The sequence below is a fragment of the Capra hircus genome, chromosome 12 (assembly GCF_001704415.2).
Source record: "Capra hircus breed San Clemente chromosome 12, ASM170441v1, whole genome shotgun sequence".
Taxonomy (NCBI): Eukaryota; Metazoa; Chordata; class Mammalia; order Artiodactyla; family Bovidae; genus Capra; species Capra hircus.
The window spans coordinates 11,261,664-11,275,910 of record NC_030819.1 but is presented as its reverse complement, the minus strand read 5'-3'; the positions used below and the strand labels follow the sequence as shown (position 1 = coordinate 11,275,910).

The following is a 14,247-nucleotide window of genomic DNA, read 5'->3' as shown; positions in this document are numbered from 1 at the left end:
GAGGGATCTGTGGAGCTAGGGGTGGAATGGAAGTAGGAGGTGGATTTTGAAACTCATTCCCTCCCTCTGGGGGCGCGGGGGGCGCCGGACGGAGTGGGGGGTCTAACCTAGGGTCCCAGAGGCTGGGGGCGCTGCTGGGGTCGCAGGGAGGGGCTGGCGGACAGCAAGGGGAGGAGACCCGCCCGCCTGCGGCGCCGAAATCTCCCGCGCTCTGGAGCTGGCCCCTCCTCCCCAGCCGGGTCTCACGCCCCTTCGCAGCCCGGCAGGCTGGCCCACCGGCTCCTCCCGCTTTCCCCGCGACACAGCCGCGACCACAGCTGGGCCGCCAAGGCCCCGCCCCCGCCCCCGCCCCCGCCCCCGCCCCGCCGCGCGCCCAGCCAGGCGGCCGGCCGCGCGCCGCCAGTGACGGCGCTACAGGGTGCGTGGCCAATCGGCACTGCCCCCGAGGAGGCGGCCTCGGCTCCGCCCCCCCACCGGCGTCCAGGACCAATGGGGCGCTGGCGCCGGCGGCCGCGGCGGGGGTGAGGGGTCACGAGGCCCCGCCCCGTCCTCCCCTTTCCCCTTTGCCCCGCCCTTTCCAGCCCGCTCCGCCCCCCGCCCCCCTCCTCAGTCCCGCGCCGAGGCTGGTGCCGGTCCCCGCGCTGGGCCCGCCCCCGCCCCTCCCGCCGGCCCGCCAGCGCGCCTCACGGCTCCTGTCTCCCCTCCCTCCTTCTCTCTCTCACGCCTAGCGCAATGGCGGCGGCCGCGGCGGAGCAGCAACAGTTCTACCTGCTCCTGGGAAACCTGCTCAGCCCCGACAATGTGGTCCGGAAACAGGCAGAGGTAACCGAGCGCGCCGCCCCCGACTCTCGGCGCCCTGGGTCGGCGCGCCGACCCTGCCCCCCGACGCCGCCCGCCCGGGCCTCGGTTGGTCCGCCTCGGCGGCGGCGGCGCAGGCCAGGCCGGGCCGGGCCGGGCCGGGCCGGTCGGGCGGCGGCCGCGCAGCCCACGTGTGAGGCGGCCCGCGGCTCCCTGCGGTGCCCCCAGGCCCTTCCGGCCCTTGCAGCCGCGGCGCCCGGCGCCAGTTAGCTCCCCGCCGCCGGTCGCACACACGTGCGGCCGCTGCTGACACGCTGCCCCCGCCCAGATGGGGAAGCCGGGCGGCGGGGAGGGATGTGGGGTGTGGGGCGGGCCCCTCGTCTCCCCTCGCCCCTTTCCCGCTTTTCTCCGGCTGGGAGCCTCCCCCGCCCTTCCAGCTGCGGTCTCCACCCTGCCCAAGCCCTTTGGTCCCCCCCAAACCCTGGCTGCTCCCTGAACCATCACCCCTGCTTTTCTTCTCCTGTCCCTCAACTCTTCATACCACCGTCCGTCCCTCCCTTCCCCGACCCCTCCTACTGAATAGTATGCCTCGTCGTCTTCCACCTATTTCCATTTCGTCCTCTTTCTCAGTCTAGTTCCTAATATCAGAAGCCGGATTTCCATTTCTCTCCCGCGCCCCGCCCCCCGTCCCCCGGCCCCCGCACAAGTTTTTGCGAAGTTGCCTTTAGGATTTCTTTCTAAGCAGCTTGCACCTTAGTTTGCTCATCCTTCAGATAAGTTTTCTTTGGTCTCTAGAGACTAATGGGATATCCTCGGACTTCCGTTGTCTATCTGGGCTAGTGCCACATGTTTAAGGCTTTTTTTAAATTTCACCCAATCTAATCTGAATTTCTCTTTTTTTTAACCATCTTATTGGCTCCTGACCTCCAAAATGTGGAGCTGTGGATAAAGTTTCAAGAGACAGTATTTGAAATGTATCTGCAAGTTCATTTATCAGGTAGCGGTAAGGCACACTTGGTTCTGTAGAAGACTGTTGTTCGAATGTGTTGAGATGCGATTTGAGACACGTCAAGGGAAGGGCAGAAACTTTCCAGTTTCTGTGAAGTGCATTATCAGATCCTATCCTCAGACTTGATTACATACGGAATTCTTTGTCACCACGTGATTGAAGATTTTTGTAAGATTCAGTGAAGCAAAAGAAAAAGATTCAATGAGGGATGTTCAGCCAGATAGTCTTATAGAGCAAACATTTCTTTTTACATAGCTAATGAAATCCTTTTCAGGACTCACAAGATTTTATAGTTTTTTTAAAATCACAGCATCATTCTTACTTTAAATAGAGGATCTGCTGGTTACACTTAGTGGTTTTATGATCCGTGAGGTAAATACTCTGAAAGTTCAGTGCTGTGTGAAAAGCACTTTAAAGTGTGATTAACTTTGTCCTAATGCTGCCGATTCATTTATTATACACGTAATACATACTCAGGGTAAAAAATTCAAATTGCAAATAGTTTTTTATCCCATTCCCCAAAAGTAACCAGTTTTAAGTGGTGTATGCATCTTCCTTGCAAAATATTAACATGTATATATGTATACATTTATTTTTACACTAGTGGGTTTATAATATGCATCCTGTTGCCCAACTTGGAATTTTTTACTCAGTATATTTCACATTGCCCTATTAGAGGGTTTTGTTTTGTTTTTTAAAGCAGCTATGGATGCCTTTACTCAACCAACCTCCTATGATGAACGTTGAAGTTTCTAGTGTCCTGCTGCTAAAAGCAGTGCTGTACATAGGAGTACGTGTATTCTATCTTTTCAGACTTGCCAAGTTTATTTGTATAATACTTAAGAGTTGTCTTTTCCTTAGAAGTGATGTGCATTTGTTAGTTGCATCACTTTGCACTGATACCAGTGGGATGTGATGAGCCTATAAAAACGTTTTAATGCTGTCTGCTAACTCTAGAGGTAATTTTTCACCAAAATAAGTTCTTAATCCCAACCCATAATAGAAATTTCCATGTGTTGCAAAGCAGAACAGCATTGTAATTAGTAAGCTAGTTTAATTCTCCCTCTTCCCTCCAGTTGCTTAAGTCTCTATTGTCAAGCCTAGTGGGGAATCTCTCTTCTATTGAACTAAATACCAATGTCTGGTTCAGCTTGAATTCCAATTGGTGCCTGTTGTAAATCTTTTATCTCTCCCATCACTTTGGGGATAGTTAGCAGCATTCAGCACATTTTCTCATCAAGAACAATTGAAAATAAGTACTGTTACGCTCTTAGTCTCTTTATTCTTAGTGAAAACATTCAGATACTATATTTTTCCTTTCATTGTCTGTCCTGGAACTGTGTTAACATGTAAAGTAAGTACTATAATATGCAATTTTCTTAATTTGACAGAAAAGGTAAATGAGAGGAAGCTCGCTGGCACCATATAATATAGCACTAAACTCGTCTATAGATAGAGCTTCTTTCCTAAGCAAAATATTTGAAACAGAAATGGCTGCATGAAATGATACCTTAATACTACCTTCTTCTCTTTTTTGCCTTACAAAGTAAACCTTTTATAACTAATCAAACTAAATAAAATTGAATATTACAGTTGTATCCTGGAAGCCATTGGGCTTCCCCAGTGGTTCAGCAGGTAAACAATCCACCTGCAGTGCAGGAGACACTGGATGCAGTGCAGTTTGATCCCTGGATGGGGAAGATCCCCTGGATTAAGAAATGGCAACCCACTCCAGTATTCTAGCCTGAAAAATTCCTTGGACAGAGGAGCCTGGCAAGCTATAATCCATGGGGTCGCAAAGAGTCGGACATTACTGAAGCGACTGAGCGCACACACCACAGCAAATACAGAATTTTTTCTTAACTAAAGAATTGGCAAGGGCTCAGTAAGTATTTGTGTAATTTACTCAGTCAAAATAAAAATACTTAGTTGACGCATAAATACCAAACTGTTGACTAAGGTGACTTATTTCGACTCCAAATATGAAGTCAAGTACATTTAAAAACTTATTGTTATATATTATTGAAATCATTGAATGGCTTCAGAACTTTTAAAAGATAAAGCTTTTTACATTGTATAAAGCATTTGGTAGGCTTTATTTCTATTAAATCTTAAAGGATTTTTCTCTTTAGCTTTACAAAAAAATGTTTCTGGTATTTGAAGAAATGATTTGAATGCCCCTAAGTCCCAAAATTCAGTAATTAACAGAATAGGTTGAATGTCCATGGCATTCATGACTGGACATTTTTCTATGACATAAGCTTGAGTATTTCACTAATTATATATGCATGGATTTTATATTCTCAGTTGTTTCCAATGACTTATATTCTTCGTTGATTCTAGTACGACACTTGGTTGATGAGATTTGAAGGAGGGCAACATACTAAAAATTTTACCTGAACCAGAGTGTTCATTAGATAAAAGTTGTTTGTCCTCTCTTTACATTTCCATATACAAGGTAAGTGAAAGTGTTAGTTGCTCAGTTGTGTCTGACTCTTTAGGACCCCATGGACTGTAGCCCACCAGTCTCATCTGTTCATGGGATTTCCCAGGCAAGAATACTGGAGTGGGTTGCCATTTCCTTCTCCAGGGGATCTTCCTGACCCAAGTGTTGAACCCAGGTCTCCCACATTGCAGGTAGATTCTTTACCATCTGAGTCCACCAGGGAAGCCCATATACAACGTAGGCTTGCCATAAATACGTATGGAATGAGTAAGATGAGTGCATATTAGCATTTCTCCTTTGGGAGGGTTAGGGTCTGCTTTACATTGTGTGATTGTTTTTGATGGTATCAAATGGAATTGAACTTTTATTATGGTGACACTGCTCACATTTCATTGAACCTGTCTGGGCTAGTGCTAGGAATATTCTTAGAAAAATTCCTTGTATTTGCTGTACTCTAACCTGCTCTGTGCTGGGAATACAACCAAAAAGTGATACCATTTCTGTCTTTGTGGAACTCCATCTACTTAGGCTAAGAAAAAGTTATTCTTTTGACTTCACGGCTGTGTTCTTGCTGCCAAACTATCCTGACAATGTTGTGGTATAAATGTAATAATATTAGATCTGGATTGCCACACTGAAACATATCAAATGGGGAGAACTGTCTTGCAAGAGTCAGGGGTCACACTAAACTCTCATCTAGTTGACTTAATTTGTTATGGAATAGAGTTTAATAAGTTTTCTGAGCATGGTATCTTAGTGAAGAATATTTTTTTCCCCAGAACTTGATTTAGACCACTGAAAAGTTAAATGTTTATAGCATCTACAGGGCAACAGGGGCTAAGCTAGTACAAGGAACAAAAAGACATTTTTATTGTACTGTGAGAGTTTGTTTAAATGAAAATACCTTTACATGAATTACCTCATTTCTGGATAAATTCAGACCCTCTTCTCTGCTCAGCTGTGAATGCTTTTGGTCACAGTTTTCAGCAGTGTTATGTTCCTACATGTTTATGTACTAGAGAGGAACTTGAGGTTATCAGAAGATTTTGTATTGTCTTTTCCTCAAAATGTGTTCTTTCCCCAAATTCAGATATTGAGAAGTTTGAAAACTAAATAACACTGGTTGTTTAGGACAGTCGGGCTCCAGAGGTGAAACCCAGAGAGAGCGTTCCGTGTCAGGGAGATTTGGGGTATGGTTAGCCTCAGAAGACCAGAGTTCTTTCCACTATTTACTGTCTGTGATATTAAGCCAGTTGTTTAACTTCTGAGCCTTTATTTCCTTGTCTGTCAATATCCCAGGGCACCACAGAGCACTAGACAAATGGGAGATGTGGATTCAGAGAAGCCCAGTTTTCCTTTGCTTGTCTTCATCACTTCTGACTAGAAGGAAACTAGGTAAATTATAGGGCACAGTAGCTGTCAGAGTGCAGGCCAGCTCTTTGAATTTAGCCTGCTGAGAAATTAATGTGTTATCTACATGTTATGCCCTTAAACTGGATAGATGAGAATATTTACTAAGAGACTTCTCAGGGAAAACAATTCCAAGTGTACTTAAGAGAATGATTTCTTTCCCACATTATTTGCGTGCACATGAATCTATTTGTTGTTCAGTCGCTAAGTCATGTCCAACTCTATGCAACCCCGTGAATTGCAGCCCGCCAGGCTTCTCTGTCCATGGGGATTTCCCAGGCAAGAATACTGGAGTGGGTTGTCATTTCCTTCTCTAAGGGATTTTTCCAACCCAGGGACTGAACCCGCATCTCCCACATTAGCAGGTGGATTCTTTACCACTGAGCCACCAGGGAGGTCCACATGAATCTATACCTCTCTTCAGTTCACTTTTGTAGGCATCATATACTTAGGTCTTATATTTTGATCCACTCTAACAATCTACCTTTCAATTGGTGTCAGGTTTTGTTTTATTTTTAACTGTTTTAACAGTTTGCTCTCATTATTTATGTGATTAATGGAAAAGGGAAGAAGTGTCCTGAGTTACAAAACCTAGATGTCTAGATCTATTAAAGTGATATTAAAGAAATGATACTAAGTTTTCTGGCCATCTTTCTCCTGACCTTTTATTTATGTATGTAAAATGATGTCAGTATAATCCTTGCCTGAAAGAAAATGTAGCACAGAGAAGTTGAATACTTGCCCTTTCTCTGACTTGCTTCATCTGAGCTTGTTTCTCTGGTGGTTATAAGTGGTAATTTGAACCAGTTCTGCATCATCTGATCAAAACAATGTTGACAAAATAAGCAGTTTTCCATGATGGAGGAGGATATGGAGTGAGCACTTAACTTGGCAGCCTGGTAGCCCGTCACATTGATCAAGATTTTGGTTCTCTTAGGCCTTGAGTTTTTGTTTTGTTTTTTCCTTTTAATTAATTTATTTATTTTAATGGGAGGCTAATTACTTTATAGTATTGGAGTGGTTTTTGCCATACATTGACATGAATCAGCCATGGGTGTACATGTGTCCCCCATCTGAACACCCCCCACCCCCCCACCCCCCACCCCGCCCCAGGCCTTGAGTTTTATTAATCAGAGGAGCCTAAGATCCTGTACGTCAGAAAAGTCTATTTAAGAAGGGTGGAAAGGATCTTAATTAAGTCATTTATTTGATATTTTCCCTTTTCTGGCCTGCCCGAAGTATGTTCTGTCACAGGAGAAAACTTCCACCAGACCTAGATTGGTGGACTCATCACGCATGAATCTTTGCTGCTCTTCTTGTCATTTCCTTTCACTGGTATACTCATGAAGTTTTCTAACATGATATTCGAATCTTTGATGTTTTTTATGTAGGAAACCTATGAGAATATCCCAGGCCAGTCGAAGATCACATTCCTTTTACAAGCCATCAGAAATACAGCAGCTGCTGAGGAGGTACTTCTTTAATACCTGAGAAATGTGCCTTTTTTTTTACAAACAAGTTGGGTATTAGATGGTGGTCAGAGTGAGTAATGCGAACTGTTTACTGTGTAGACGTTACCAGAACTCTGAACTTAATTCATTGTGAAAAGCTACTTGGAATGATAATTTTTTAAATACTCTCTTTCAAGGGTGAGAATTTCTTTTTTTCCATGTAAGATGGTGTATCTCAAATGTTTTCAAATTAATGGTTCTTAAATAATTACAGATTGGACTTCCCTGGTGGCTCAGACGGTAAAGCATCTATCTACAATGCGGGAGACCCGGGTTCGATCCCTGGGTCGGGAAGATCCGCTGGAGAAGGAAATGGCAATCCACTCCAGTACTATTGCCTGGAAAATCCCATGGACAGAGGAGCCTGGTAGGCTACAGTCCGTGGGTTCGCAAAGAGTCGGACATGACTGAGAAATAATTACATAGAAATTATTAAATTCAAGTGATTTTTTTAATAGCTATAAAAATTTTTCTTCCTAGGAACAGTTCATTCCAAAGGAGGAAATTGAGTTCAGTGTTCTAATGTGTTGCCAAATGAAAAAATACTTTTTGTCTTTGAAGTTTTTATGCTTAAGCTATCTCTGGATGGTGAAGAATTTGTGCTACAGATGCGTAAGAACAAGGACACACTGTGTTAGAATCATTTAAAAATCATGATTTTTAGCAAATTACCTAGCTTCTGTACTAAATTCAAATTTATAGTTTGTGACTCCTCTTCTATTTGTTTAACAGACAAGTTTATCTTCTCAAAAGTAATATCCTTGTGTATAATGAATGTTCATTGAATAGCCTCCCTCATGGAAAAGGCATCAAAATACCCAAGTCTAGAAAACTTACTCCAAGTAAAAAACATTGCGTTAGAATTTTGTAAAGTGATACTTTATTGCTAGCAGTCACATTAGATGTAAAATACTTCTTCTAACACATGATGGAAATGAAGTCACACTCATCTTCTTACAGTGTTACACCTGCCTTCTAGTAGGTCCGTTTAAGCTGGCAATTTAGTGCTTTCCAGTAACACTTAGGAAACACTATAAATGTGCCTCAGTTTTTTTAAAACAGGTGATAAAAGGCACTTCTTCACCTTTGTAACATACTGTTTTTTCTTTAATTCAAAATAAATGTCAAATGTGAGGAACAAACATAGAAGTAACTTAAATCCCTAAAATAGTTGGCTCTTTTAATTCTTGAAGATCGATGCAGGTTAGCTGTTTTCAAGCCAAGAATAATATGAAAATTATTGAATTTTATCTTTAAAAACCTATTTTGAACCCTCTTTAGATCTTATTTTGATTTATGAACTAGCCTCAGAACCTTTATAAGTCAGTGTATGTGTGAAAAGAATTGCACTAATTTTAGCCATTGTTTAACTTCTCTGAGGGGCTTCCCGGTAGCTCGGACGGTAAAGAATCCACCTGCAGTGCAGGAGACGCGGGTTCAATTTCTGCGTTGGGAAGATCCCTTGGTGAAGGGAATGGCTACCCACTCCAGTATTTTTGCCTGGACAATCCCCATGGACAGAGGAGCCTGGCGGGCTACAGTCCATGGGGTCGGAAAGAGTTGGGCATGACTAAGCAATTAAGCACTGCGTAGCAACCTCTCTGAATCCTTTGTAGAGCATAAATTAAATTTTTCTCTCTGCCAGAAGTGATTCAAGTAAGATTCAGATGATGGAAAAAGTGGCAGATTTTATTTTTATTACTTTTTGTTGTCACAGTATCAAAATAGTTACAGTGATCCATGAGTACCTGCAGTCCAGAAAAAAAGAACATGAAAAATCCAGTTTAATATTTTCACTGGTTTATTGACTTATTATGATAAAATTTTTAAATGGCATTTGTTTCAGCTTTCTTTTAATAATATGAAGGACTATTATGTAGGAAATGCCAAATTTAAATACATTTTACAGATTTGAAAATGGGTTAGTAATACACATGCTGAGATTAGTTAGTACTTTTTAGGTGTGGGGAGCGTGTAATATTTATTTGCATGAAAAATATAAAGACAAATGGATTTGATGGCATTTTATGTAAGAGGCTAATGAAAGGGTAATAATATAGTAAGATAGGCCAGGCTGGGAGCATAAGATTAAATAGGAAAGGTACTTTATATACTGGAATGAGAGCCAGATAGAGACATAAGAAAAGACTTATTATAGGGTTTCTGACTTATATAAGATTTGCTTTTCTCCAAAGAGAATATTAAAAATAGAAATTAAAGACAGGTTCATCATTACCAAGATTCAAAGTATAATATGCTCAGGACTTTTCCTCAGCTATAAACAAATAGCTTTTGTGTGGCATTTTCTATACAAAAGACTAATGTGATTAGAAAGATTTTTATATTTTTTATGTATTTTACCTTTTTTTAAAAACAAAATGCTTTTGAAATGAACTGTAAAAATAGAATAGTGAAATATATCAATGGCAGAGTGAATGTAGTTTGTTGGAAATTTTTTCTCCAGTAAGACACCAGGTCATTAACAATGTTATCTATTTATAGGCTAGACAAATGGCTGCCGTTCTCCTAAGACGTCTTTTGTCCTCTGCATTTGATGAAGTCTATCCAACTCTTCCCACTGATGTTCAGACTGCCATCAAGAGTGAGCTGCTGATGATTATTCAAATGGAAACACAGTCTAGCATGAGGAAAAAAATTTGTGACATTGCTGCTGAACTGGCCAGGAATTTAATAGGTGTGTATGCAAATACAGTTATCATTATGTTCCAGAAGAAAGTGAGTACATTTTTTTGTTTGTTTCAATGGAATCTTAGAGGACGAGTCACAAGTACTTGACTATCATTTGTTCTGTTCAAAATGAGAGTGATTGTGGATTTTTAATTTAAAACCAAACATTACAGATATAATTCTTACCTCTTGATCTTCAAAACCATTTCTCTCTAGAGAAATAATTTTCTAGTTTACTTTACAATTGTCAGTTTTATCTTCCCCTTAATTTGTGGTTTTGAAAGCATCCTCTAACTTAACAAACCTGGCAATAGAAGTGGAGATCATGGGCTCCAGGTGATTTTGTGCTGTTATATTTGTGTTTATAATGTAAGCACATGTGCTTATTATATGACTATAGTTTGTTATTCAGTACCACAAAATATTTTTAGAAATTAAGTTAAAACATTTGAAAATGCATTTTATCAGCAGCCAGAACTTTTTCTGGTCACACTTAAAACATTAGTAGTATAATTGGATATGCTGTTACTTTTTTTTTTGACAGAATCATCATAAGCTCTGTTCACTTAGGTGGTATTTTTTAAAGGTTGAAAAGAATAATTCACTAAGATAAGGCTAACTTGGAGAACATTTTTAGTCGTGCTTAGTAAATTATGACATGACTTTTTAAATCTCCTTTCCTGGTGGCTCAGTGGTACAGAATCCGCCTGCAATGCAGGAGATGCAGATTTGATCCCTGGGTCAGATCAGAAAGATCCCCTAGAGAAGGAAATGGTAACCCACTCCGGTATTCTTACTTGGGAAATTCCATGGGCATGGCAGTCTGGCGGGCTACAGTACATAAGGTCACAGAGGAGTCAGAGACGCCCAAGCGACTAAACCACCGCCACCAGTAACGCAGATGTTCAACGTACTGACACAACCAGTTCTTAAAAATTAATAGGAAATGTGTTAAGTTTTTAAGTAAGTTCTAAACCCACAGAAACTTGAATTTTTAAGTAACGTGGGAAGTTCTGTTTTCAAGTTTTTTGCAGATGACATTTTTATTTTGAGTTAGGAGTTACATCACTCCTAACTCAAAATCCCTTAATAATGGAAAAAGTGCTCTCTCCATAAATTTTTTTGTCATCCCACTTTTCCTTTCAGAGAAGTGCAGCAAATATGGGGGCAATATTTTAAAAAGAAAAAATGCATAACTTGTCTGTATTCTCTGTAACTCCTAAGTTCTTTGTGACAGTAAAACCAACAAGTCTAAACTGGTTCAGTAGATTTTTGTGGTTCATTTTTATCGCAAGGTATCACAAAAATCTGTGTTTTGAAATCTGTTTAAAATGTCAGCACATTGATAACATCCTGTAGCACTTAAAACTGCAAAGCGTGAGCAGTGCTCTGGGATTCCCATTCTGCAGTTTGTACGTAATAAGTGTTTTGGTTTTAAGACTTGTTATCAGATATTAACTTTGTCTACTTTTTAGCCTAATCTTTAATAGCAATAATATGTGTGAAAGATTCAACTAGTCACATAGTCAAAGTGTGCTTTCTTTTCTCCAAATCACCCTCCTGAGAAATAACCACCAGTAATACCTGTGCTTCTGTAACCCAGATTTACACTATTGTTTTTTACTAGATTATTATGCCATTTTATGGTTGAAGGAGTTGATTTCATTAAAATGTTTGTAAAAACAGAGCAAGTGACACTTTCTATAGCCACATATTTTGAATGAGGCTTATGAAATGAATTCACCATCAATATTTTGAAGTTTAATTTACACACCTTATGCCTGGATTTCTTTACTTTTAGATGAGGATGGCAACAACCAATGGCCTGAAGGTTTGAAGTTCCTTTTTGACTCCGTCAGCTCTCAAAACATGGGACTGCGGGAAGCTGCCCTTCATATTTTCTGGTATATACATTGGTCTGATATGTTTGGGAAAATTTAATGTTACAAGTGCCCGAAGTGCATTTTAGTTGATTGTTTTACTCTAGTTTAACTTTTTAGCCTTAAATAATGCCTCTAGATAACCTTTGTACTTTCGTTGGAAGCAAAATTGGAAAGAACAAAGCTTTCCATTTGATATTATGGATCTTTTTGTTATACAAGGAGTCTCTGCAATTTTTATTCCTTTCCTTTGTCCTTCATGATTCTGAAAAAATTTCTGGGACAGTTTCTTCTTCAAGAGATTAACAGTACCAACTGTAACTTTTAGAAAGCCATTCTCATATTAGCATCTGAAAGAAAACGAAAATGGTGGTGAACCCCCACTGTCTTGGTCTGTGGCCAAGCTTTATAAAAATGTATTATTTTAATTACCTCATTTATAAGCAGATGATCTAAGTTTAGAATTAAATGATTGTCTGCATTTAAAAAGTTTGGCCTCCTGTACAGTTCTACTGCATTTAAAATAATAATATATAATTGAATTTGTAACTTACCAAGATCATATACTTTTTTTTTTTTTTAAACGAGATCTACCTTGAACCTCTAAAGAAGGATAGATAGTACACCAATTTCTACTTCAGTTGTCAAATGTATCTTGTTTCTATCAAAGGTCCAAACTGGAGAATTAAATAAAAGTATTCAGTTTATTTATTTACCAAATTTAAAATAGAGCACAATGTGGACTGCCTGGATACCAAGGCTGGAACCAGCTTGTGAGCGTGGTTAGTGTCATTACCCCTGAACCCCAGTGCTTGCTCTTGTCCCATCCTGCACTCCAGATCAGCTTCCTGCTGAGACAGAGCAGTAAGGGTAAAGCAGAGACCTGGGCAGGTGTGTGCCTGAGTCCCCAGTTCTCCAGTCTGATCTCCTCTGCTCCATTTGTTTCTGTTCACCCGAGCCCAGAGTAGAATTGCTTAGAGGTCGGGTAGTTGATGTTCAGCCTTAGGGATTAATGTAAATAAACATAGGGATTAATGTAAATAAACACAGAATTAGATGTTCTAGCTGACACGTTACTAAGATGTTACTAAGATGTTCTAGCTGACACCTTACTAAGATATAGTTTTCAGAGGATGTTTTCTATCATTTTTTCAGGAACTTCCCAGGAATTTTTGGGAATCAGCAGCAGCACTATTTAGACGTCATCAAACGGATGTTAGTTCAGTGCATGCAAGATCAGGAACATCCGTCGGTGAGTAGATTTCCATTCCATTAATATTAACACATAATTTAATATAGCATCTAACTTGTGAAAGAATCTGTATGTGTTTGGAGATTGTCTTGGCTTTTATACTTGAAAATATAAATACTAGTTTTACTGATAAAGAAAATTTCATCTTGTGGAAGGAAACTTGAATTTGCACATCTATCAAAAATGGTCTCATATTTGGCATTTGTCCTGTCTTCATTTTAGATCCGAACATTATCTGCTAGAGCTACCGCTGCATTTATACTTGCCAATGAGCATAATGTTGCTCTGTTCAAGCATTTTGCAGACTTGTTACCCGGTTTCTTACAGGTAAGAAAATAGTTTAGATGATAATTATATCCTTAACTAGTTTTCTGTTGCTTAGATTCTCATCAGAGTTCTGTATTGCATTCATTTATTCATTAAATATTTATTGCCTGCTGTGTACCAACTAAGGATACAGCAGTGAACAAAACATGCACATTTCTTAATTTTTTTTGCCTTTGATATACCTTGGGTCTCTTCATTTCAAATTTTTTCTTTAAGGCAAATAATAATAAGTAACATATGCTTATTATTGAGTATATAATCACAGTAGGTTATTTCTATTAGAACAACCAAATAACCTATGAAATGCTCATTTTACAGAAGGAGAAGCTAAGGAGGAGATAAGAAACTTGCCCAAGGTCACAGTGTTGAGGGGTGCATGCTGGAGTTGTGCATAGTTGAAACCCAGATTGGACCAGAGTCTTTACTGTTAAATACAGGGCTTGTGACAGTTTGTATCACAAAGTAATTTTATAGTTAAACATTACTGGAATCCAAGGATAAATTATTATTTTAAGGACATCTGCCCCAGTGAGAAAGTAAAATAAACTTGGGGAAGTTAGAGTAATTGGTTTCAACCTTGTCAGACATCAAACCTCCTTTTATAACAAGTATTTTATAATTTTCCATATTCGCTCTTAAAATGAAATGCATTTATGTGCGTACAGCTCATGTATGCACGTAAGTTTTTAAAATATCAATGTATGGTTGTAAGTGGATACAAAGGAAAAAGAGAAAGTAATCTCTAGTAAAATGACATGCTTTTCCATATATAAATGCTAGGGCCTGACCCAACAAAGACATAGGAGACTAGGTGATTTCTACACGGTCTATACGAATGCAGTAGCTAAAAATGTGCACTGATAGAGATCGTTGGCCGTTTGAACACCATGATTTCTGTTACTGTTGGTGTTTTGAACTGGTGATTT

General features: G+C 40.2%; 1 protein-coding gene across 1 annotated transcript in view; it reads left to right on the top strand.

The window, feature by feature from the left end:
• Positions 661 to 14,247, top strand: part of IPO5 (importin 5) — a 41,259-nt gene continuing 27,672 nt past the window's right edge. The window contains exons 1-6 of the mRNA XM_018056424.1: positions 661 to 822; positions 7,055 to 7,135; positions 9,677 to 9,869; positions 11,664 to 11,766; positions 12,898 to 12,994; positions 13,217 to 13,321. Of these exons, the coding sequence (XP_017911913.1) occupies positions 733 to 822; positions 7,055 to 7,135; positions 9,677 to 9,869; positions 11,664 to 11,766; positions 12,898 to 12,994; positions 13,217 to 13,321 (669 nt within the window). The 5' untranslated portion in view covers positions 661 to 732. The remainder of the gene's footprint in view (positions 823 to 7,054; positions 7,136 to 9,676; positions 9,870 to 11,663; positions 11,767 to 12,897; positions 12,995 to 13,216; positions 13,322 to 14,247) is intronic.